We start from the raw sequence: 27,802 nt of genomic DNA, 5'->3' as shown, positions 1-27,802 counted from the left end.
GATTCAGTATTTTATGCATTCAGAGATGCTCTTTCTATACTTTGGCTGTAATGGGTGGTTATTTGAGTTATTGTTGCCTTCCTATCAGCTTGAAGCAGTCTGGCCATTCTCCTCTGTCCTTTGGAATCAACAAAGCACAGAGAACTGCTGCTCACAGGATATTTTCTCCTTTTCAGACCATTTTCTGTAACTCCTAGAGATGACTGAGTGTGAAGTTCCCAGTAGATCAGCATTTGTGAAATACTCATACTACCGATGTCTGGCACCAACAACCACACCAAGTTAAATCACCCTCTTTCCCCATCCTGTTCTTGGTTTGAACTTCCACACGTCATTTAACCATGGCTACATACACTGAGCTGCTGCCATATGATTGGCTGATTAGATACTTGCTTTAATGAGCAGTTGAACGGGTTTATCTAAGTAAGTGGGAAGTGAGTGTATATTGTCCTTTGTCCTATTGTATGTTAGTAATATATTATGGACAAAGGAAACATGTTTTTAAAGAGTAAAGGACAAAAGTGTGAAATACTTACACTGTAGGCAAAGCAATGAATCCAACAAAAGACCAACAGAATGTTAATATGTTTTATTATATGTATTTATAGCGACCTAAACTCAGTTAGCAAAATAGCTTTTACAGCGCACCAGTAGATAATGCTCCAAGGATGTTTGGTAAGTAGATAAAACTTGTTTTTCAACATTTGCTTGATCGCACATCTGCCATATGTGTCTGTAACACCTTCAGTTCAATTAACATGTGAGCACCAGCTTCAAATGGTCGATAAAGGAACTGCAGTTTTCGGCACTTGTGTGTTTATTTCATTTTGAATGAATGAATTGAATGAAATGAAATGGTGAAAAATCTTGGTAGTTAAGACTGCTGTGTATTACTAGCCCCACACCAGACGATTCCCCTTTAACTAATTTCAGTCCTAAAACAACAGTAAACAAATGCTTTAAAGGGAATTTTGTATTTGGTACTAGAAAGGTGGCTTACCACTCCCTCTTGACTCTTTACCTCACACTTGCCATTTTTGAAGTTCACCTTTTTCAACATTCACGTACCTTCCCCCCAAAGAATGCAGCTTTCTCAGATCAGTAATGGCTAATTTAACTGAAGTGAAATTCATTCCTGTGCCCTGAGTCACTCTGTAATGGTGACTGTGAATGAAGTCAGGCAAATGTCCCTGGAGTTTTGAAGACTGACTTCACAATGGATGATTTTTTGCCCATCCATCTCAGTGTAGCTCTGCTGCCTGCAAATCACTGGACCTTCACCACCACTTTGTCTCTAAAAGATGACGGATGCTGCTAAAGCTGTTCTGGCCTAAAGATTGGAAATTTTTTTAAAGAACTTTAACTCAGATGAGCAGGTTTCTGATTTTCTCTATGTAGAAAATTGGTGGGTTTGAAGATGCACTGGTCATTATTGTTGTAGTATTTGAAAAGAGGAAATTGACCATAGAAACTGAGTAGCTTGCTTGTCATTCAGAAGAACCAATAACATGCACGGTGTGTACCATTACACAGAAACTGGTAGCATTACTGGCTATTGTTTTTCAGCATTTCTCACTCCTGTTTTTGTTAAAATGGTTTTGTATGTTATCCGAGAAACATTTCTAAATAGCTCTTGACAGAACAATGTGTGCACTCTTGCGTTTGGTGAATGATTTGCATTTGGCAGCAATGCTTCGCTGGTTTGAAATGGAAAAAGGGTATACAGCATTAGCTTTAAAGTGGTGGCATCCTCGAGCATTGTGAAACATGGATTAATAGGCGACAATCACAGCAAAGCTTTTGAATGCTAAGCTGAGTGCGATTCGGCAGTTTGCGTTTTATCTATTCAATTAGACTGAACTGAGAAATGTTTCACACAGCTTCCCTTAGATCCCTGTGGATATCAAGATTAATTTTTGACATCCACATACTTATGAATTTCTTTTTTTCCCCAATCCTGCTACTTTGATGTTAATTATATTGTGTATATCTTAGCATCTTGTTGAGGCTGTCACTGTGAGGTTATTTAACTGGCAGATGTTAAGGCATAAGAAAATGAATCATTGTGTTAGTAACTGATGTTGAGGTCAGCCCAAGACAAGCTTCGCAAACATCCTGGGCATTCTGCCAGTCTCAAACGTGCTTCAGCTGACAGATCTGCCACACAGGGCAGCAAAACCCTTAAGGGTCTGCCTATCCAGTGGAGGTTGTCCCAGTGGACTTTGCCTTTTACTCATTTTTTAGCTCTTCATACATGCACTATAACCACCTCTGACATATAGGGTTATATTTAATCCCCTGTCATGTCTATTTCTTTCGCTTTAAAATATTTTCATTACCTGGCCAAATTCATAGCTAAGGATGAGTACTGGTTTGTTTCCACATTCTCTCTTAGGCTGATTTGTCTCTTCATGGCAAGCCATCATGATTTCTCGTGAAATTATAGCCCCAAGTCATTCTACCTGACAGGCTTTGTACATCTCTTCTTGTGTTAAAGAGTACAGATGAGAGTGACAGGATGATGAAGTAAAGCGTTGTTGACAGCAGCAACAAGCAGACCTATGTATATAGACACAAAACCACTTTAGTTTATTTGCCAGATGACATAAAAAGCAAGTGTTTAAAAATGAGCACAAGCTGATAATTTAGAATTAGAAAGACATGCTGGAGATATAGCAAGATATGTTTGCGCACCACCACCCCTGGATATTGAGTCAGATATAGAAATTCAAGTTGACTTATTCGCAAACTAGATTATTTTTCACTAAACACAATTTTGGAAATAGACACAAAGTGTAAATCTAGGCCATTTTTTCTCTTTTCCTTTTTTTTAAACCCAACTTCATAAAAAAAGTCGAGTTACATAATGATATTATCTCACTGTGAATTCTCCACGAACTGACTGCCCCTATTAAAAATCTCCTGCTTTCTATAGTCGTGGCTAATTTGAAGAGTGTAATAATGTCACGGCAGCCTTTTCATCTTGAAGAATTTATTTCCCCTCTGGTCTTCTTTTGTCTGCTTTTTCAGCAATTGCTTTTACATGAAAGCTGTAGTCCTGAGATAGTGAAAACTTGCAACAGACCCAGATTTTCATGTGTCTTCATATTTAGAGGCACACAGGTTGAATGCAAACAGTCAGCTCAAGCAAATTACACGGAGCTGTTTGCATGGGGGGGGGGGGGGGGAAACAATCAGTGCTTTAAATAGATGAAAAGCAGGTAATCGTGCTTTGATAGGTATGTTTTCTATTCTGGTAGCTTATCAAGAAATGCAATTTGAAGGCAGGTCACTGATTTATTTTCCTTTATTGTCTGTACATGCAGTCTTTTCTCATGTCTCTGGGTATAAAAATTTGATAAATTCAAGGACACAGAGAGAGTGAAAAGGCAGTAACCAACATTAAAAAGTTGCTAATGACAAACTCTTATACAAACCCTTAAGAGATGTTGCCCTGCTTGACACGTCTCCATTAACAGATGGGTTGAAGGAGAGGTCGTGCTCTTCAATGCAGGGCCACTTCGTAGTTTACTCCCACTTGATGGATGCATGTAATACAGAATAGCGGGGGGAGACGAGCATACAGTAGTACTGTGGGTTGGTGTTGTCAACTGCTTTTTATGCAGTCTTTCCTAGAATCAGATAGATACATTAATTATCTCATATCGAAGACAGAAAATGCTGAAAAGTCAGTAATGCTGCAGCAGGTGGTTAAATGGCCAGCTCCAGGTTCCCACCCTTCCTCTTTCTCTGATTTGGGCATAAACCACACTAGCAAAAATGCCACGAGTTTCCAATTCATTTCCCACCTGGCTGGCACTTTGTTGTATGTTCATTCCCCTGCTCGCTCGCTCTCTCTCTTTATCTCCACCGTCTTTATCAAATATCAAATAAAGCCATAAAAGTGCCAAAATGATATTAAAAGAAAGCATGCAAATGGGACCATCAAGTTCCTGACTAACAGGAAATTGCAAATCTCTGTTTTTGGCTCCCATTATTCTTGGAATGAAGCATGAAACTGCCTTCTTGTAGAATTCTTTAAACTAGGCAACAGTAAAGCACCTCCACCCAGTGGTACGACCAGTACATCTGTAGTAATGTATTTGTCCAATAAAAATAAAAAAATAATAAAAATATCTATTCACTAAGTCTGTCTTGATTAGTAAGAGCTCACTGCAGTGAAGTTATCAACAGGTGTAGTATTTCTTTCTTGGATGAAAGCTAATGTTATGAAACTATATATTTTTGTTAGTGACTTTAGCCTTTGGAAATCTAAACCAGGAGTATGTAGCATTTGTTAAGCAAGCAGTGCCTGCAGAAATCTCTGTGGCTACACATGGTTAATTAGAGGATGCTAGCTCCAATCCCCCTGTGAGCCTAAATTGGAAGGAGTGGATGAAAATGGATGGATGAATAGTGCCTTAAATTCTGCTGAGCTCTAAATTTAACGAGAAAGGATGCTTGAACACAGCCCATCTACTGCAGATGCAGTAACTAACATTTCAATCATTTCAGAACAGCAACATTTCAAAACAAACCAGCATTTTTACTGCATACTGGAGTCCAGTTCCCCTTGTTTTTCCCTGATCATGAATCTCTGCCCTTTTAGGAAAGAAGCCTTAAGGTAAAATATGGTCAGGAGAAAGAGCAATGGTTCCTCATCCCCTTTTGTGTGCTCAATCTTCACTGGAGCAGGTGTGATTTATTGACCACCGAGCAAAAGTTGGGAAGAGATGGAGATGGAATAGCAATACCTGCCAGCACATTGCTGTTAGTCCATATGCTCAAAGCTTTTTGTATTGTGTGACACTCAAATGATAATAATAATCTGACATACAAGTTTTGTTTTGGTGTCACAGGTGGGATCAAAAATTATTTAGCTAGTGGATTTAATATTGTAATACATTAGGAGGCAACACGTTCTCACTCCCAAAGCGTAACATTTTACACTAGGTGACAAATCATAGGTATGTTACGCCTTTGGCCACCCAACACGTCCCTATATTACGAGTTCGGAAAAATTAGGAAACACGAGAACCGTTTGGAATGAATCTACACCTGTACATTTATTTTATTTAAATCGCTTTGGAAAACACTATCTAACGCGATTAAGGTGGTGGTTAACGTTAGGGTTTGGGCTGGAATACACGACTGGAACGTGTGTTACTGCAGGAGCGTCATTCTATTCGATTTCATGCACAATCCGGTGTGTAGCATAGGAACGCAGACGGTCACCTTTTGCGTTCCCATGGAACACCTCGTGACATGACAAATCGTCGGTATATTACGCGTCGGGAGTGAGAAGGGGGTGTAAGAGGGGAATGATCATGTTAAACTGATCTTAAATTGATCTTGAGTTGCTGAGGATTAGGGTCGTATCGTATCCCATAGTCCCAGAAAGTTGGCTTTGTTCATGTGGACTTTTCAGATGAAATCAACATGTTTGACCCTGCAGAAGTTAACTTTAGAAGCCTGAAATCAATCAGAAGACCCACACCCCAAAAACAGGGGTGTGGGTCTTTCTATTTCAAGTAATGCTATATGTTTTTAAGTTATAAATTTGACTTAGCTATAGCCAAAAGCATACGAGTCAGCAGTAAAATGCATCCAGTGGTTGAAATTCTCTCGTAAAAGATCTATTTCAGTAAATGGAAAGTCAAGCTAGAGATTTTTAATGGGATCTTCCAAATTCTTGTCACCAGAGGGACAAACATGTATTTGGCAACAGCTTACGGAAGGCTTACTATCTTGAAAATTCCTCAGATTTTGATTTATAAGTCTATCAATGTTATCAAACAAAATTTAGCCAAGTGAGACCAGATAATTGATGGATGTAGCAACAGTAACCAAGGGAGCCGGGGCTAAATGAACTGTCAATAACTGTCATATTACAACACATAATTTCTCAATTTCACCTTGCCATCTTATTTTACAACATGTTTGCACTGTAATAGCAAATGTCTCCCAGCTGTTTCGTACCTAAAATGAGTGGCTGCATATTGAAAAAAGTCCTGGGGTGAATGAAAGGGAGACTTGATGGACTGTGACAGCCAAGTATGAAGTAATAACATCTTTCCCTGATAGACCTATGCCAAATGTTTCTTATAGTGTGCTGCTTTAGATATTCTGCAAGCATCAATTATACATTTTGGCATGAATAATCTATTCCCCCTAGATAATTGCAAAGTAGCTTCATCAGCCTGTATTGATGTGTTTTAAATAAAATTAAGATACAATTTAGGGTAAAACTTTGAAGAGTAGTGCCTCGGCCTGCTGTTTGAAAATGAGCTTCAAGCTGATGCTCCAGACGTTAAAACGCACATAAAATGCACATCTGCATTCAGCTCATGAGCAGTTTTTTTTTTTTTTTTTTTTTTTTATGAAAAGGAAACACGATTGGCAATTGTGGAGAGTTAAACAGTGAGTGGTTGTTCTGCTTTGGTGAATGGTGAATGGCAGAAGCTGATTACACACTATTAGTGAGGAAGCAGTGATGAATTATGATTGTAGTTAAACATCGCCACGGCTGCTGTAATATATCGGTATCATTATGCATTTTTGGAATCATTAGTATGCTAAAGGCAGTATAAGTGGGTCGTGAGTCTCCAACATGGCGTCTGTAGTTTTCCAGGAGAAGCCAGTTAAATTGTTTACATCTCCACAGTTTAAGTTAATTACCCGCTCGCAGCTTTTCCACAACTTATGTCAGCTGTTACTCTTTCCAAACTTTAAAACCTTACTGGCTTCAAACAATGCCTCCATAATAATACCAACAACAAAATCCTGCTTCTTGATTTGATCTCTTTCACTGGGCCTTACTCTTTGAGTGTGACCTTGGGTTTGTTCAAAGAAAGCAGCCCTAAGGCGAGTGACAAAGTGTACAAAGAGGCCTTCCCCTCCCTCCATTTCCCTCTCATTCAACTCCTCTTCAATCTGCAAAGGAGTTTAGGTTGTATACCACACAATATTACTTCACTGCTCACGAATACTGCTGCCTTAGGAGAAAAGTCTTCCTTTAGATTGGCTTCTAAGGCAACAGCTGACAGTCTCTGTTGTAGCTCTAGCCACAACTCAAGAACAGGCTGCTGACTGTATTTCATATGAAAACATATGATACCTCTCCCATTACAACCCTGGTTGTATTTTAGTACTAGCAGGGCCTCCACTGTCCTTGTGATGTTTTATATAAAGTAAATCTGGCTGCGACCTTCCCTTTCTGGGCACATACAACTTTAATGCCCAGGTAATGAATCAGGCACTTACAGTATGTAAGCTGTATTACATATGGAAGTCATTTGGCATCTCTGCTGGTATGCTTGATTTGTGGAGAAGTACACTAAGTTTGCATTTTTTTTTCCCTTTTAACATTGAATTTTTTATGACGCCTTCAAGGAGTTGTGAATCAGTTGTTGGCAAGTGCTTGAACCTTCTCTTAGCAGGTGTTTTGATGCATTTGAACTTCATAACTCTGTTTTGGAATCAACAGTTTCAGACCTAAGCTTACACCAAACTAAGAAGTATCACAATATTTTACCCGGGGCGTTTTACTCTAGCCAAAATAAGCAAATGGATAGTGAGGATATTCATACTGGAACATGTAGTGCATACGCCATATCAGGTTAGGCTTACGGCTATGCTTTAAGCATAGCATAGGCCCTGAAGGGTCAAAGCTGTGCAGTCTTATACTTTACTGTCGCTCATACTTGTCATTAAGAAGCGATGATATTGTTTGTTGCTGCAGTTACTGATTTCACACCTGAGTCCCGCTCACTTGCAGCCTGTACACATTCTGTGTCTCACCACCCACTCACTATTGCTCCCTGTCATTTGTATACATCTCAGAGTGCGAAAGTCAGAAATTATTTATTTATAATGATGACTGATGGATAGAAGGTCCAGAGACATAAATGCAAGGCTTTCGTGTGCATACGTGGGCTTTCGTGTATATCTTTCATGCTCATTTTTTTTCCTTCTTTTGCCGTGCAATAATTAATGTAGGCTTGTCCAGATTTGTTCTGTCAAATTATTCAGAAACTAATGTGTTTTCATGATGCATTGTACATGCAAACATTTAAATAAACTCATACTGCGAGAATTTTAATAAGAACAAACAGAGAGGCACCACTGTAATGTAACTAGGCCAACATGGCACACACATGACAAATGTATGACATCCACCCACAGGGAAAATAACCATTCATAAATGCTGATGTCAACCTACAACAGTCTATAGGTTATACACTGTACTATACGAGTGTAGGCATAAGTATTCTCACTGCCGACAACATACACACTGAAGAAACATCGTCCTCGTAGCTTAAAACAGGCTTTGTGTTTTTTCAATTTTGCATGGATAATGAAATAATGCTTGCTTTTTGTTGTTTACTACAACATACAGCAAACTAAAAAGGCTCAAGCGTCAAATAAATATGACTGACCACTTTTTGCTCTACCAACACCAAGCCCCAAGGACAAAATAATGATAATAAAAAATACATTTTCACTTTGTACTTCAGATCCACTTAAGTAAAGGTCAACCAAAACTCATTCACTTTGCAGATCATTATGCGCCATGAGGCCACACTGACATAAACAGGGAAATCTAATTTTGGAGACTTTACAGCAAGTCCTGCAGCACTTTGTGGAGCCTTCTGTGTTTATTCTTGTGTTTGTTCACAGAACCCCTGTGGCCACTCTTTTTACACCCACACAATCTATTTTGATTAAATATATAAAAATATCAATATCAGCTGGCAGGTTTATGTTTTTTTGTTTTGTTTTTTGAAAAAAAAAAAAGCATAATACTGAGACTGTCATTGCAGAGAAAAGCATAAAATGTCTTTTGGCTTTAGTAGCCACCCATGGATACATTTAAATGGACTGGATATTATTAAGATGCTTTGCTTTTTTCTTTAGGGTTAATGTTAAAAAGAGGCATGTTTAAATCCTTTTTACACCTAAAGAAGCATTGAGGCCTTAACCTCACCAAAGAGCCCCTGATCACCAAAGCATTTATAATAACACCACAAAAGCACATCCCTGTTAATACGAGCAGCATAACCAGTTTAGTTGTGTTCAGAGCAGCGCTTGCATTATGGATGGGCCTCTGTATCCTGTAATTGCATCCCCCGAGGCTGAATTCTATGGATACACTTTGACTATAAGTTACACTAATTCATACAATATTGGTAATGAAAAACGTAAACACCCATGTCACTAGTTTTAAAGCACGACCCTTGTTGAAAATTGCAAAACAAATGGAAATGTGTTGAGCGCTCACAGTCAGCTATCCTAGTGTGCTTCTTTCCTGCTTTGCCTTGAAGACAGGTATTTTTGGAGTTTTGTAACTACAATTTTCTATCAGTGTGCAATATGTGTATGGTTGTAATTACTGGAAAAGAATTGACAAGTAAATGAATAATTGTAAAATAGCAAAGTGACTTGAGGCAAGTGGCCCCTGTTAAAGTTGGTTCCCCGTCCACTTCATGATCTGCTGCCAACCCTGATTCAGAGGTTAGGGATATTTTGCTGGAAAGCATCCATTATGCTAGCAATACAATACAAAAATGCCTTCCCAGCAGGAAAAAGGAAACTAAACCATCCATCCATCTTCTTCTTTTACAGCATCATTTCCCTCCACCCGCTACAGGGTCAATGAGGGAGGCTGTAGTCTATCCCAGCTGTAACAGGGCAAAAGGCAGAGAAGCTGGAGTACCCGGAGAGAACTCTTACAGGCAGAAGAAAAACACACAAACTCTACATAGGAAGGCTCTAGCCTGTCTTTGAACCTACGATCTGCTTCCTGTGTGGCAGCAGTGCTAACAAAAGTCAAATCAATTTGATCAAAAAACAAATGTTTATTGCTCTTGACTTGCGTATTGTGTTTGCAGTTAATCTTGAGGAAATCAAAGTACTATTTACTGTGTAACAGATGGATCACTTTTCTAGTGCTTTTTGACAACCATTCGTACCTCTTACATTATCCACCTCATCGGTTTTGTCATTTTATCTTAAATTCATACATATATGAAAAGAATATATGAAAAAATGTGAAAAACACATAGCACAGAGATGACTTTACATTTGCAGTTTACATTTGACAGGAAGTGTTGGTTCTTAATGCTCTGCAGACCTGAGGGCTGCTCTGACGCAACACGTGTGCACATAAGTGGATTACTGTAGGTAGGGGATGTTTGCTCTGATAACCCACGTTTAAATCACATTATTATGTCATACACATACACAAGCAGTATTTATACCAGCAGCCATGCGGATGTTGATTTATATTATACTGCATATTCACAAACAAAGAGAGAAATTCTCTTAATCTGCCTTAAAAAAAAATCCTACTGCCTTTCAGTCACATATCCCAGTAGCTTTACCTTACAGTAAGAATAAACAAATCAAGTTGCTGTTGTTATAAATATTTATAATTTAAATTTTTAAATAAATATATCATGGTGTGGGATGAAAATAGATCATCTTAGCTGTGAATTACAGAAATTAATAAGACAGGTCATTAAGTAGAGAGATGCACAGTGCATACAAATTATCCAGAGATGTTTTAAAATGCATCCATTTCTCTTCAGGGATATACAGTGATACACATAACACACAAATTGCACGAATAGCATATGAGGCTGCAGAATTCAAATGTGACTACTGACGAATAAAGTATAGACAAACATACAAACCAATAGCCATGCTTCTATTCAGGCACTGGTGATCGGTCCTAGAGAGGTACAAACATGGTTAGAGATGAACTCACCAAAACAGAAATAATTTTGTTTGGGGAAGCCAAATGTGTACAACAGTGCCATTTGTCTTTTAGCTTCTTACCGTCACCCCGTGTGATTTTTGACTGTGCATTAAAATGTGAAAAGCAGATTATGAAAGAAGACAAGCTTATTTCAACAAAGTATCCTCAGTAAGGTGAAGGAGTACCTCCCGCCACATGACTTCCAGAGAGTAAGTCACACTTTTATTACCTCTTCCTTAGACTATAGTAATTCTTCATATGTTGCCTCTGATCAGTCGTTACTTTGTCACCTGCAGGCTGTAGAAAATGCAGCAGCTCACCTTTTGACAGGAAAGGAACTGCGTGATCACATTACACCTACATTCCAGCTCATTTCAGGGTCCAGTTTAAAATTTTATTACTTGTTTTTAAGAGTCTCAGTGGTTTTGGCCCAACCTTATTTAATTGAACGTTAGCAACCTTACACTCTTACGGAGCACTGACGTCTGCAAGCCAACTGCTTTTGTACATTGCTAGGCTCAAAAGCAATGAAGAGAAAGCCTTTTCAGTAGCAGCTCCTCTGGAGCAATACTCAGTCTTTCATCCATTGTAAAGCACTATTAAAAACCTACTTATTCTCACTTGCTTTCAATTCTAGCTGAGCAGGGTACCCTGGCTTTTATTATGCACAATCTTATTTACTTTGTTTAATTTTATGATTTTTTTGTGTAAATGTGTTGTATATTTAGTTACTCTTATAGTGTTGTTTTAAATGTGCTATAGAACTAAACACAAATATATTTAAGAAATCTCTTAAAAAATAGACCACAAGTTGAGGCTGGCATAATATTTAACCACCAAAACATTTTTTTCTAATATCTGTAATTTGCCAGCTTAATTGAAAATAATAATGAGGTTTACCGATTTACAAAAAAGCAGTAAAGTCAATGATTATGGAGGAGCTTGCATACACTGGTGGATTAGCCTCAACAGAAACATTTAAAAAAATGATTTTGGTAATTAGCAGCACTGCTAATTTAGTGCAGCTGTGGCTCAAATCTTTCATTGGGTGGTGATCTAATAAATTAATCACTGTATATGTACATAAAGATTTGTAAATACAGTGAGATGATAGTGTAGAGTGTGAGTCAGTAGAATCCTTGAGGAGATAACTTTTCCGCCTATATAAGATGAGTGACTCCCATTCCCATGTCACTGAAGCCTCTGGGATTCAGGAGGAAGAAGATATGAGACCAGCAATGACAAGGTCAGAGCAGTCAGTGACTGAGGGGGAAAAGGATGTCAGGAAGAACTCTGGCATCCAGACCTCATTGAACCATGACCTGGAGGCGTTGAGTGTGCAGGTGTGCACAGATTCTCAGCTTTTTAGGATTTTAAAGTGAGAAAAGTGACATGAGGTGAAATTGAAGATGAATTATTCATGAATCCTCACAAACGCTTGCTGTAATTCTGTTAATATTGTTGCCGCAACAATATTACCGTTATTACTGTCGCAAATGAAATTTAGTCGTAATGAGAGTCTTTTACAAGCTCAAGCAGAGGAAGTGAGATTCTCAAATTAGCCTACAGAGCAGATGACAATATTCTCATTGCAACCACTGTTGGATAAGTTCACCTCATTGTTTGTGTAACATTAGACATTAGATTAGTCTCCTTAAACAGCAAACCTCTCTTTGGGAAGACTTGCCTTTACAGTACAATGCATGTGTGTGTATGTAACACAGACGGGAGACAGAAGTGTGCATAATATGAAATGCGAATATTTGAATACTGCAATTTGCACATCATTATTGATAATTACAATGATATCTACCTTGATATAATTTACAAATGCAGTAGTCTTAAGGTACGTAGGCATGTGGAGGAGAATGTGGTTCCTTGAATCACTGACCCTGAGATCGCTTAAAGGAGAGCTACTCGTCATTTCAATAGCTGAAAAGATGATTCTTCATCTTATTGCCAACTGCTTTGTACTTCAGATAATGAAGTAGATGTGAGTCTTTCTGCTTGGCCTGTATATTAAGAGTAAGAGCAAAGAAGAGCCTGCCCTGCAGCACATCACCTCAAGCCTTAGTCTTACATGAGCGGACACTCAATTCAGCACTTTCGTCTCTGCGCTTGGTTTCTCTGTAGTGAATGAGCAGACATGGATGGAGATGTAGCTGTGGCTGACAGCAGCAACATATACAGCAAGTGCATGGTCTTTTCTAATCTCTCACAAGTGTTCCTTATATACACATTCAACCTGTTTGCCCTGATACTTACCAGTAAAGTTTGAGAATGAAAACCAGATCACTCTATGTACTGAACTTTATAGATTTTACTGAGATTGGGAAATAGAATAAACTCTGTCCTTAAAATCTCAAATGCAAATTCAGTTTAACTCTTCTAGATTTGACCATGATAAAGATTATTTAATCCTGTAAATGAGCCCAGATGTTTGTTTGTTTTTGAGGGTACAGGTCTCTACTCGTTATTTGCTAAAGAGTGTCTCTGAGATGGGCTTATGGTTTGCATCTTTTTTTTTTTTTTGAAGACTGAAAATATGACTGAAATGAGTTAAGGCACAAATAAAAACCCTGTAAAAAGTCATGAAAGTAGATTTGCTTTGAGATTTGAGTTATCAGTTCACTTTTATGATCTTACTGCCTTCATTTGCCTCATATGGTTTTGTAGAAAAGGGTAGCAAGTTAATCAGCATTTATTGTGTCCATATATTGTGACAACCTTGCTTGAGGTGGAACAAAGACAAGTTCCTGCCAAATGCAGATGCAACAGCTCCACATGATTCATCATCTGAATTATACAAAGAAATATAATAATGTTCCAGATATTTTTCAGCTTACACAGCTCATACAAACATAACAAAGCTAACGAATTTTAATGAGTGAGTATTTTATTTGTATGTTACTAATTAGCAAGTATCTGCCCGCATTCATAGTGGGTGTGTCAGTAATTAGTATACCACATCTGCAGAATTGGCTTACTTGTACCTCCAAAAACAAAGGTAGCAGTGGCTAATTTTTTTACACAGATACATGGATATTGATTAATTTATTTAAGAAAATAAATCTAAAAAGCAAAACACTTTTGAAAGACTTGCCTGCTTTGTTTGTAAAATGAAGTTAATGATCCAGCTCACAATTCTTTGTGTAAAGGCAGGAACACAGCATCTCAGGCAGTTTTAGACTTTGAGGAATAATGTGATGATTTGAAAAGTCTGAATGCTTGCATCAATAACAATTATGTGTATCACGAATAGAGCCTAAAGAGGTAGTCAGCACATTAATCATCTAAATAATAGAGCAGAAAAAATAGATTTTCTAGACTGCCAGCCTCTGATTTGATCTCTTCAGTTCGTTAAGACTTGTTTTGGAGGATATAGAAGTGAAATCCTGAGTCATCTTTTAACTTTTCAGCTCCATTTTCCCTTATTTCTGGTGTTTTTTAGGTGCTGCTGACTGATGCCATTTTTAGCTTTAGGATTTCTCCTTGTTTTGTACCTGTGTGAACCTTGTGAGTAATGGATGAAGGTATAACAGACCTAGATAGGCACTAAACATACCTCGACTTTAAGACTCCCCTTGATATTTGATGTATAATCAGCCAATTCATCTCAGCGTCTCTGAATAATTGTCTGTCTTTCACTCTTTCTTGTTGCTATAAATCCTTATCTGTCTGCTCCTTGGTGTGATCTAGTTGGAATAAGAAATCAGTCTTTGTTTTGGTGCAATTTAATGTTTTGTAAGCTGATGGATTTAGTTTAATCTCACATTATAAGTTTTCACACTACTGCTAATTACAAATGTGCGAGTAGCAGACACTGAGTAATTACCCCCAGATGTGAACATGCATTATTACAGATATTGTGTTTCAAATAAATGTGGCCTTTTTCTTTAGCTGTCCTACTTTTAATGCATTGTGAGTAGCAATAATGGGGGAAAAGAAAGGTATAAAGTCGAGGTCAGAGACAAAACCAGGAACGCTGATCATTTATAATATCTAAGAAGTATATTAAACTTTCTTCAGTCCTGCTGAATTTCCACTGACCTGACAGATTGATCGAGGCGTCAAGTGAGGATCACTTGGGCTACACTTGTTCTATTGAGTTATAAGATTTATTAAAAAATGCTGCTGGGCTGCTGAGACAGGGAAAATCAATGAAAGCAGAGGTGTAAATCTGACCAGTAGGAACCAAAGGGGTTTAACACTACCGTGCTGGTGAAGAAACCTTTTAAAAACCCTTAAGATTTATGGTATGACTACCTCAATCTGCTACAGTTTACTAAGGAATATGCTAAATTCAAAGTTTTTTCTTGGTGCCTACAGCCCTATAGAGAAGAGTGGTCAGAGTGGTATATTTATTTACTTCCCTGATTAGTACTGTAATTCAGTTGCATCTGTAGAGAGCTAATGTTACCAAAGCCCAAAGTCAATATAGTTCTGCAAAGCACGCCTCCAGAATCTGCAACTTTTTGTTGTCAGATAAGGAAACAAAAAATATTCTGAAATTGAAATGTAATGTAATACTCAATGTATTCAATGTAATACATTTTAATACTGCCTAAAGGTTTCTTTCTATGAGATCTGTGCTGGCTCTTTGCAGGCTATTTGTCTGCAATCTGGTGCTTTCACGAACTCACGAATCTCTTCATTGCTGACTTTAACAATAATACATCTGCCTGCTTGAGAGTGTTGTAACCAGGTCAGTGTAGATGTTGCAAAGCTGTTTTTACCATAGAAATAATTCTGTCATCCCACCCTCTATATGTCTACTGTGGTCTTTCGGGGATTTGGAAGTGGCTGAGCTATCAGTGCTTTCCTTCTGCTAAAGAAAGTAAAAGATTGTTCATTTGGTAACTTCAAAGGTTTTCTTCAGATGTTATATCTGCTTCATTTGTTGTGAAACAACATGGAAAAATGCTTCAACTGGCCATGAAATTACTCATTAGTCATTAGGCCTCTGAAAATGGGGTAATATGCATAAAATAACTTTAATTACTAGAGTTAACATTTATTATTTGATTTCAAATCCACAGAGGTGGTGTACAGAGAGAAAATGACAAAAATTTGGTCTGTTTCCAACAAAGTTTGGACCTACATAAAAAGAACTTCTTCATTTTTAGGGGTTCAGTAGATTTAAGCTATAAATCTGAAATACATCAACAAGAATGAGAGTCCACAGCTGTGTTATGAGCTCTGAGAGAGAGTATTTAGGCACAGCAGTGTTTCAGATAAACGCTAACATCAGCATGCCAATATGCTAACAATTACATTGCTAACAAGCTGATTTTTAGTAGGGCTGTGTCCAGAATCACTCAGTCTGCTGTGTCTATCCAACAAATGATGTACCTATATATACATTTTGATGTTGTGCAGATATTGTAGCCTGTCATCATCACTGGTACTGTGGGATTCTGAGTGTAAAATTTGTTCTCTCAGTAGACTCTTTACTGCTGCCCATATTCATTGCTAATGAAAGCAGCAGGGTGGCGATGTGAGAAACCTGCCAGCCTTTTAGAGCAAGTCACATCTGTGCGCAGTTACATTTAGTATCTGTTGCTGGATGATCTCACTGTTCCACCTGTTTCACTTCTCTGAGAAGAGCACTGATTAGACAGGATTAGATTTAAGTGTAGTAATACATGTCTTATGCATATGTACAGTTTTAGGTCATCTCACCACAAAGGTGGTTTCACTGTAACTTAATGATTAGGCATGCTTTCAGCAACTATTTTGGGGTGTGGTTGATTGACATCCTTATGTCTTTGCACATGGGTGAACCAGCAATAAATAATTCTGAAGAAATAAATGTCACTTTCAATAAAAGTCATATTTTAGTAACTAAAATAACTGTTTGAAATCATGACATTCTGATAAATATTTAGTTATACTCCTTCAAATAAACAGTTTATTAAAAATGTATTATAGGAGGTTTGGGCTTTGGACATTGTAAAAATAAATAAATAAAAACACCCTTCAGTAGAAAAAAAAGATCTTTCTGCCTTTTGATGGTGTGTGATATTCTCCGTGGACATGTTTAACTAAATCATGATTTCAAAGCAGAAGAGCGTTTGTCTTCAAGCAACAAAATAACTTAATTGTGAAAATGGTGAAACCAAAGCCAAGATGGCTGTGACGACTGAGAAAATCAACAACTTTGTGTTTTCATTGATTGTGCTTGACTTTGCAAGCACAAAGTCAATTCTGAACGCAGCAGGGATCCACTTCTGTGCCTGTTTGTTCTCTAAAGTACTCCTTGTTTTTTTGTTTTTTTTCTTCAAGAGTGCAAGTATTGAGTGTGATTTCAGTCTAGCGTCACTACACCGGTCAACAGTTTTTCAGAAAAATTTCGGCTTCTGAGATAAAATGTGCTGCTTCTTATTGACTTTTATGTGATGAAAAAGAACTGGCTATCTTTTAAAAGACTGTATAGTTTTTATGTACTTTTATTTTTTATTTATTTATTTTTAAATGTATTTACTTTATGGACCCATGTCCACTTTTTTAGATGCATTTTATTCATCATAAACTGTCTGTCCATATATATATAGTAATTTTTCATCTTGTTTCATTAAATAAGAATAAAAATATAATAAATAAAATGATAAAGAAGGACTGAATGTAAAACATATTACTACTATTATTATTAAGTGTGGCAGGACTCTGTTCACAGCCCTGTACTGAATTTATTTAGAGCCCCAGCCTGGTGGGCCAAGTCAAAATGTTCTGTCTAGGTGTGACTTCATTATTTACTCACAGTATTATTACATCTTTTTGGATGTCTCCAGAACCAAACTTTTTTATTATTTAACAATGTAGGACACCAATGCAAGAAATATAAGGATTATATTTCACCTGTGCAAGTTCTTTATGCCTTTTCAGCATCACATTGTGAAGAAAATAAACAAATATATTATTTGTGGGATATTTCAGTCTACCTTTACTTTGCACATGCTGCGTCCACACCTACGTGGGGGATTTTTGAAATGCGGCTTTTTCTATGCTTTTGGGCCTCACTGAAAACAAAATGTTTAAAAACTCCTGCCAGGCTGGAGATTTTCGAAAACTCAGTTTTTGCGTTTACATGTGGACGAGGAAAATAGAGATTCAGTCACACGTCAAAGGTGTGCGCCTTTTTTTGACGTCACGCTGTGCGCCACGTTATTATTTACGTGAGATGAATTTGTTTATGCTTTTCCTCCCAGGCTTCTAGACTTCTGATTGGCCAACATTTCTAGACGGTTAGGATCATATTGCCACCTGTTGCTTTGGCATTCTCTTAACAGCATTTGACTTTGTTTGTTGCGTTTACATGTGGACGAAAAACTGCACGTGTGGATGGGATTTTTTTTTTTTTTTTTCAAAACAGAAATGGAAAAATACCCATGTACGTGTGGATGTAGCCACAGATTTGCTGCAAATTGTAAGGTCAAATTTAAGGTCACAGGAGAGGTCAAAAGGTAAAATAGGAAAAAAAAGTGTGTTCGGATTTCATAGTTGATGCAATTCCAAATCGTAAGAGCCCAATTTCAACAAAATTATATTAATTAAAAAAAAAACTTTTTACCAACATTTCAGCTATTTTGGCTAAAATTCAGGTATTAAATAATGTTTTAGTCATTTTTACTGCAATGTAAAGCATCGTGTTCAATTCAAGTGACTCAAAATTTGGGATAAATAAACATCAGTACAGGAGGGGCACTGTTGCTTCATTGCAAGAAGGTCCTGGGTACCCCAGCCTCCCCCACAGTTCATAGACATGTTTTTTAATTAGTGCTTCTGAATTGTCCGTTAGCATGATTGGTTGCACTAATATTAGATTGACAAGCTGTCCAGGGTATATACTGCCCCCTGCTTTGTGACAACTGGGAAAGGCTTCAGCCCCCCGTATTCCTGTATTGGATAAGTGGAAGTAAATGGTAGGGTGAAAGGAAAAGTTTGACTACATTTATTTCCACTTGACCAGTGGATTAATGCTGAGAACCACCTAGTTCTATCTGATTTTGTTTTAATGGTCATGCGTGAGTGCTTTTGTGGTTAGGTATATGTGTTGGTTTCTCCACTCTTCAGAGACATTTGTTTGGGCTTTTCTTATCTGGAATAAAAACCATTTCAGTTCAACACTTACTGGTGGTTTATCCCCCAGGAGGCAATTACAGTCCATTCTATTTCACAATTACTGTGATCATCCATGTAGGAGGACAGCTCTAGGAACAGCTGGGACGAATAAATCAAAGCTGTGAGAGCTGAGCAGGTGGAATTGTACATTTTCACTGTATCATCTGCTGTAGATTGTAGTTTTGCTGCATGGTGTGTTGCACAGGTGTAGCCATCACTCAAAGCCAAGAAGGTGTGAAATATGCAAGTTGGGCAATTTCTCCGCTGTTATTGGAGTGAAGTTGTGTCCCAACTTTTTACTGTTTTAGTTTGTGTGTGTTGATTTCATTTAATAAAAAAAACCAAAAAAAAAACAAAAAACCACAGATTCAATTGGTTAAAGATGAACAGTAAGTTGCATTTTTACAGTTTTTTTTTCTCAAATTTATTTTTTTTTATATGCTTGTTCATTTGGTTTGTTATCCACACTCCTGTACTGATATATGTATATACGTGCAAATGTGTGTGAGTATTTTTTTCCTGAGGTGCCTGCAACAAACCCATTTGAGTGGCGTAAACTAATTCCATGCCACTCCAAGGATGGAAAGTTACACTTGAAAAATTTAGTGACTGCATGTCTTTTCCAAAACAAGGTCGTGTTGGCTTTGAATAATCCAGACCCCACTCTCAATAGCTTTAATTTTAACCACTTCATTTTCTCTCTTCTTCTATTCCATAGCTTCTGAATCCTAGCCCTTCGTGTTCAAATAAAGGATAAACATCTGCACAACATTACACAAAATACTACACTATCATATGTATTATCTGCACAGCTGGTCCTTTGAATTGAAGGAAAGAAGCTATTTGCACTTTTCGATAGCTACTGGAAATTGGGAAAGCATGTAAATGTATCCAGGAGGCACAGATGTCAGGCAAATGTATTTGTTTAGCTGACTCAAGGAAGTGAATCATCGGAAAGTCAAGTTCCCTACTCCATGAATTTGATACATGCATGTATGAAAATGTAGCCATATGAAATTATATTTTGTGGTCTCTCATTTTCAGACCTCGTATTTGGCATTTTTGAAAACAGACATTATCACAGAGGGGGAAACAGAGAGTATGATTCTGGTAGGATAGCCATAAAGTATGCCATAAGCCATAACCTTAACAGGAATCTGTTTACTGAGGTCATAAATCAAGTGAGAAGTCAATTTCTAATAGACTTCTGTAAAATCGGGATTTTTTTTTTTTTGCATCAATTTTGCAAAAAGTAACGCATTATGTTACTTGTTTATTCCCAGGAGAAAGTAATTTGTTACACTACTTGTTATATTACTTTTGCATTACTCTACAACATTGGCCTGGGGTGCAATGTCACATAACTACCAATTAAAACCTAAACCTTAGGCTGTAGTCTTGCACACCAACATAAATCTCTATCCAAATGAGGACACACAGTATCTTTATTTTACTGTTCCATAGTTGGAAACCAGGGCAAAGAGTGCTTCATTGATTAGACTTTAAGGTAGAATGAAAATGAAAATAATATTCATAAGTGTGCATGGTAAAAAAAATACAAGTTAGATTTTTTTTTTCATGTATCCAACCATCATGCAGATAACTGCCACACTTTTGAAATGCAAGTAATGATAGATTACAAAAAACACACTATCTGTAAAGTGATTATTGAATTTAGTAATGTTTTATAGCATTGCATTACAAAAAAAATGCAATGTGATATCAGCTGTGGTAGAAAGTAATATTACAAATTCCAAGTTTAAGGCATTTCCAAATCAACTTCATTTCTTAGACTAGGAGGACAAGGAGGTCTTTTTTTTTTTTTTTTTTTAAAGCAACCATAACAAGTAGGTTGGAAAATCTTAACAGACAAATCTGATTACTTGCAAATAACAAACAGACAATCTCTCCTAATGACTGCATTTTACTCCAACAATGCTGAGTAAGGCGTTTAGTGGAAGAAGTTAGCTTTCCTAGTCCACTGCTTTTGTCAGCTACAAAAAAAGTACTGTGCATTAAACAATTGATTTATTAAACACGTGACCATTTACGATGGGATATATCAACCACAATGCTATGAACATACCCATCCGGTGGCTGATTTTATACAGTCATAATTGTATCAAGACAACGTCTTGTACCACAAGGCCTTCAAGAGTATAGAGAAAATATTACAGTAATTACACAAGTAATAACTTTTTTGAAAATCATCCTTTTTTTTTTTTTTTTTTTTACACTGTTTACTTTGTGGTTGAAACACAAATATCCACAAGTTACAAAACAACCAGAGAAATTAGACTCTTTTCACCTTTCCCAGTGGGATACTCTTGAGTGCTGAGGTCATTTGTAAGGTTTCAATTTGGTACCAAGATGGTCTGAAAGTGGCTGAATGTGGTTATTGAAGCCATTTAGCCACTTGTTCACTGTTATGTTGAGGAGATGAATGTTTCCAAATATCAGGAAACTTTAGTCAGTACTAGAGCTTTATCCTAGCAGTAATTCTTAGGGGACGGCCTCCATTTCCTGCCTAAATGTTCAAACGCTATGGGATGCATGTGACCTTGAAGGTTCTAATTTCCAGTGATCCATTAGTTTTTAACTGCTTGATGCTCTACTCTCATATGAATGAGCCACAGAGTAATTGTGGACTTGTAGTTATAGAAGCAGTCCCACTTATCATCTGAACAAGAGGGCCAAACCTAGGGGATCAAATATTTATATTAAGACGTATTACTGAACTAGTATTTCACACGCTTCCATTATCCACTTCACTTTATTAGTATGAATACCCACTGATCCAGACAGCTTGCTAATGAGTTACCAATAAATAAAACATAAAGGTAAAGAATGCAGACAGCGTGGCACACATCAGTTATTGTCTGATTGAACATTAAATTAGGCAAGATGGAGGTGGAGCTCTGAATGCAGGATAAGGTTACAATTAAGGTAGTGTCTAGAGATTAGAGTGAAATAATCAAATCAGTCACTTTTTGAGGAGAAAGGTTGGAGTTGGCTTGTAAAGGTACAAGGTAAACAAATAAACCTGTGGGACAGTATTTGAAAGACAATCCACACAGATCACTGTGCATGCAAATGTCATTAATGTCAGTTGTGTTGCAATTGTAGGTTTGTTTTAGAGACATGGTTAGATATATAGTATGACATTTTTAGGTGCGGCCTTGTGTAGTGTGGCTCTGTGACAAAGTGGAGGAGCAGTTGCAATGCTCTCCATTTGTCCCATATGGGTTTACCTTTTTTTTTTGCACATTTTACACATTATTCTGTTTCTATGTATTTGCTATGATTTGCTATTTGTTAAGTAACATTGCTTCACTCACTATCCCGGGTTTGTTTGTGTAAGCGTTTTGTTGCCGGCAAATCAAACATTCTGCAAATGAAGACAAATACTAAGTTATGTTTCTTTATATTTTATTATGTTACTGATTAAGTCATTTGTTCATACTTACTTTGTTTGTCTTTTCAGTCTTCATAAGGGTCAGGTGTGGGGAAACGCCTGCCTGGCATTTCCTCATTTTAAAGTCCTGCTGATGTCACATATGACATCAGCAGGTCAAACCAAGTGGAGGGGTTTCTTTTTCCATAGAGATGCTTCCTTTTGTTTGTGTTAAGGTTTAAAGTGATTTGTTGAATGTTTTTCCTTTCGTTAATACTGCCATTTAGTTGTGTAAATGTGCATGTTAGAAGTGTGTAGAGGTTTTGTGTTTTTAGATAATCTGTGTAGAGTTTTAGATCCCTCAGTTGAGTGAGTGGTACTGGCTGGGCAATTGGAGGGAAATTGATGGCCCTATTTAAAGCCAGTCTCTACCAGATGCAGGAGAGAGGAGAGGTGAGCGGTGTTACCAGAGCCATGTTGTGTTGAGGTTTGTTAATTGAATTGTGGGAAGTTTTGTTAAGTTATACATTAAGTTCATTGTAAATTGCTCACCTCTGGAAACCTGAAATGTCTGCATAGTCTGCTTCTCTACCACCTTCCTTGACGTTCGTGCCTGACTACTTCACAGGCTCCCACTGATTCTGATTTGCATTACATGTTGTTCGTGCAAACTTTTAATATAAAAAGAAACGTTAAAATGGAAAAGGTTGATTTGAGATGCCACAGTGGGATGAGTCAGCACTTACAGTGACAGAATGGAGGGCAGAAAACACAGGTTGCTGGACCTCATGCATGCCTGTCTACCCCCATCATGCTCATGTGAACAGCAGGCGCTTTACAGGATGTGTCATGTCATTATTCACCACCAGGGGCCAATGAATGGAGAGCGGCAGAATGCTTTCTAAACAGTGTTTTCCCTTGTGCGAGGGAAAGACGAGGTGTGTGTGTGTGTGTGTGTGTGTGTGCGCGTGTGTGTGTGTGTGTGTGTGTGTTAACGTCTTTGTGCATTAGCCCGTGTTCGGGAGAGAGAGTGAAGGTAAGCAAATGAGCAAGAGAGAACGTCTGTGTAAGCGAGCACTCAACATGCCTCCGAGGTATTTTTAGAATGGTTTTTTTTGTTTTGTTTTTTTGCTCTTTTTCCCCAACATCCTCTGCAGAGTTAGTTCTCCAGTCAGACAATATAATGGTCTGTCATGCATTTCTCAATCATGCACGTTGCTAAAGCCAGAGCGTCAACATTTATAGGACTCGGACTCCTAAGCAATGAGTCATTTTCAGTTGTCATGTTTGAAATCTAATTTTCATATTTATCAAGCATACACACATGCTGTGTTTTAAAAACTTATCCAGCAGTATCTGAAACTAAAAGGACACTCCATGCCTGTTTAGGAAACTTAACCAATTACCTTACAATCTGGCATGCTGGGTTTGGAGGGAAAGGGCATATTTGTCTTGGAGGTTTGATGTGCTGCACTCAAAGTGGGGATTTATGTTTTGTCTATGTCAGATTATATTCTTTCATCAAAGACAAAGTCACTTAAAAACATTAATATTCAGTTGAATTAGATGAGAGACTACAGGCAATGCTGGGAGCTCGGTAATAAATTAAATAAATTTTTAACTTTCTGAAAAAGGTCTGAAGCGATAATGTCAGTGCAGTTAATACGAACTCTTTGGAAGAGGAGGCCCTAATGGGACATTTGTCTACCATCATTTTTCAGACAGATTTTGTGCAACTGCTAAAGGGAGACAGGGATAATTCATGGTCAATTCTGATTGGCTAATTTTCTTGACCTTCTAAGACATGTCGAAAGTTGTGAGGTTAGTGTGTTGGTGAATTTTTAATGACAGATTTTCAGGAACGTTAACAATAAAAATAATGATTGTTATGAAATCAAGTAATTTTCACACTGATTCCTATTGGTGAATTTATACCAAAATATTGTGTTTTACAGTAGAAACACAGGCAAAATAACTTTATTATTCAAAGCCAGTAATTGCACCTTTACATCAACATTTTTAGTTTTATTACAATTTATATTTACATTTTCACAAAAGGTTTCGTCCATACCTTGATATACTAAAAGCAACAGTTTATTCCTAAAAGCAAAAAAGATGATTGTTTATGTTGTCAAATAAACAACCAAAATCCGTCTGAAAAACTTATTTTTAAATGGTTTATGAATTTGTGACCTTTTTTATTCAATTTTAATTTGGGAGTTTAGATTTAGATTTCAGACTTCTTTTCTGCATGAAATGTAAGAATATACCTACAATCTTGTAATGTGAAAATAATTTTCTCTGCATCTCCCTTGAGTGCAAAACTTATTTTGTACTCTCTCCTCACTTTCCCTTCTCCCTTCCTAGATCCCTGTAATGACAGGAGCCTTCATGGACTCCTCGCCCAATGATGACTACAGCGGCGAGCACTCGCTCTTTAACTCCTCGGCCAGCGTCCATGCCGCTGCCTCAGCCGCCTCGGTACAAGGCCAGCAGGATGAGCCGCAGTCCATGTCCAGCGATGCCATCTGGCTCTGGATTGCCATCATCGCCACTATTGGAAACATTGTGGTGGTGGGCGTTGTCTATGCCTGCACTTTCTGATGAACACATGCTGACAAAGACAACCCGCACACTCACACATCCTGCTTTTTCTCAGTCTCCGGACCCCCGAAGGAGGCTTTGTAGACAATCTCTCGCTCTCTGTGTCTCTCGCTGTCTTTCTTTTTATCCCTCACACTTTTTGGCAGGGAAGGGGAGGGACAGACCTGAGGGTGTAAAAGTAGCGATACTTGACAGTGACATATACACTGCTATACTTCTTCGTTGAGGGGAAAGACTGAAATTTGGCAGCATTTATCAGCAACAAGCACTTTTGAATGCTACAGCTTGAGAACTTGAGAATAAGGTTATGTGCACAGCAACTCTTTAGTTAAAAACAGAAAGAAATCTTTGCTCTCAACCATTAATCAAAAGGATTTTTTTTTAGCTTAAGTTTGTTTTCGTGTTTCTGCTCATACGACACTCACTTATTATGTAGGAGGGAGGATGGAAATTAAATGGGGCTTAAGATTCAGGTTGAACTGGGCCATCTGAAACAACCACCAGATAGTTGCTAAGCAATTTAGGACAAAGCAGCTTAATTATGCCACTGAACAGAGATGGTGCTTGTTAAAATATTTAGAAAGTGTTAAAATATCTGCAAGATAAGCAGCACTGAGATTCTCCTATATGCTGATGAAACGGAACATATGGTTATAATGATCATTAGTGTATTTGGTGTCTTTCTAAGGTGAAAGAACAGGAAACTGCATTCATTAAAGACACTTAAATTGACTGTTACAGCAGTGGCATGTCAATTACACAAAAGTAATTTTTATAGACATCACCCCATGGAAGTGCATGTGCAGATGTCCAGCAGAGTCAGATCAAAACCAGCCAGTTCCCCAGTACACTCTCACAAGAGCTTGATGTATAGCACCTCTGAGAATAGAGGAGCTAACTGACCTGTGAATTCACAGCGAGTGAGTGGGCATGATTTATCTGCTTTTTGCATGCTCTATCCTGATAACTCTCCTTACCCAAAATAAACTGGGTATTTCCATTTGTGAGAATGCATCTGAACTTGACCATCTCATATTATCCTTTATGTGTGAGAAAGGCATCTGGTTAGTGCGCTGACCAGATTCTCATAATAGTGAGTTAGGAGTAATGACTTGTTGTCGTCATGCCCTTAATGTCAAATTCCTTCAGTAAAAGTGGCTATTACAAAATCTAATCATATTGTCATAGTCTGCTTCGATAGGACTAGATAGATGTGAACAAAATGTAATTAGAAGCACAAATCAAATTAAACACACACAGCTTTTTTCCCCTGCTCAACCTTTTCCATAGTTGCTTTTTCACCTGTAAGCGATGTATTTCATCACCCAGCAGCAGAAGGTGGAAGTTTCTGATATTATAGTTGTACTGTAAAAACAGTAAATGTATGTATCCCGAAATGATGTAACACTAAGCAGAACTGTGGTAAACCTTGTTATAAATATGTTCAGCTATGTATGAAATCTCATATATAGTTGTCCTTTAAAATTTTCACTACTGGAGGTCATTTGTTCTGTGTTAGTGTGGATGGTAGTGCCAGCTTTTCAGTGGCAAGTAGTTCTTGTCCTAAAGGGGTTACAGTAACTTTACCTTAAGACCCAAAGATACAAATTGGTTTTCACATGAAACATACCATACGATGCACTGCACTTACACTGAAAATGTAGCTAGTAGGCTTTGATCTGCTAATTGATGTTTGTGCTTTGGTTAAATGTCCCTTACAAGCTGCAATGGAAAATTATACAAATATGGGCCTACTAAAGTCGGCAAGTTGTTTTATCTGTCAACTGTTCTATTTTTTTAGTATGATAAACTGACTGTTTTCCATAAGCCTTGATTATACTCCTTTGTGGATATGAACACAGACAGCTGGAGACAGTACAGCCGAATAGTCATTCTTGTTATACTTATCTGAAGTTTGCCGCCTGGGGCGCGTGCGTAGTTGGTGTATTGTAATGTAAAGTCTCCAAATTAGTCTGTGTGGGTCACAAAACATGGCAGGCATGTGGATAGCCACATGAATCCTCAACCTCACTGTCTGCTGAAAAATTTGACATCATTTGGACCCAAGTGGACCCACGTTGAAAGTATAATCAAGGCCTTAGAGGGTTGATAGCTCTTTGCTCAGACAAGTAAGTCATGTTTTCCTGGGATTTAGACATTACCAGTATATAATCCAGTCTTGTAAACACCATAACTGTTCAAATGTTCATACACTAGAAAGAAAAAACTGGCTTACTGTATGTATTGTACTATGTAAAGTAAAATTTAGACACTCAATTACTATAAGAGGACTTTTCAAGCCTGTTATTTTTAATAAAGTGTTGATGTAGAAATATTTAGAAATGTTGTAAACCACATACACAATGCTCCTTTTGTAAAGACATATGCTACTATTAAAATTTATGTACTAATGCAAAATTGGCTTTCTGTATTGACTTAAGAAGCACACACTTATATTTACTGAAATGTCACAAAGATGGATTAAAATGCAAAATATGTGGCTTTGTACGCCGATTGCAGAAACAAGAATTTGTTTCAGTTTCATCTTCAGCTGAATCACCTGGTTTTGTTCTCAGTGAAGCCAGTTCTCTGGCAGACATCAGTGCTGTTTGCTGCTTAGCCATCAGGTGAGATTGATTCTAAGCTCAAATCACGCCATCTGTCATTTTGACACAAGCACCACTTGTTTAAAAATTACCTGGATTTTGTTCTCTGCAGCACTTAGCTACTCTGACTCTCTGATCTCATACTTGTTTTGCTGAACAAACAGGAAGGCTGCAAAAAGCAAGCACTTTAAAAAACATGAATGGGTGTAGAAAGTGCATCTGTATCCTGCTAAATAAGTAACAGAGATATCAGTGTATTTTCAGCAAATCAATGCAACAACAGATAGATGAGAAACCTTTGACCTAGATGTATTTTGA

The 27,802-nt window shown here is 37.6% G+C and overlaps 1 protein-coding gene across 1 annotated transcript in view; it reads left to right on the top strand.

The window, feature by feature from the left end:
- Nucleotides 1-27,322, top strand: part of LOC113012378 (uncharacterized protein C14orf132) — a 29,550-nt gene extending 2,228 nt beyond the window's left edge. Inside the window, exon 2 of the mRNA XM_026152526.1 lies at nucleotides 24,642-27,322. Within this exon, the coding sequence (XP_026008311.1) occupies nucleotides 24,642-24,878 (237 nt within the window). The 3' untranslated portion in view covers nucleotides 24,879-27,322. The remainder of the gene's footprint in view (nucleotides 1-24,641) is intronic.
- Nucleotides 27,323-27,802: the final 480 nt, after the last annotated feature.

This window comes from Astatotilapia calliptera, chromosome 19, assembly GCF_900246225.1.
Source record: "Astatotilapia calliptera chromosome 19, fAstCal1.2, whole genome shotgun sequence".
NCBI lineage: Eukaryota > Metazoa > Chordata > Actinopteri > Cichliformes > Cichlidae > Astatotilapia > Astatotilapia calliptera.
Note: the sequence above shows the minus strand (reverse complement) of the source record. Positions and strands in the feature narration are given on the sequence as shown.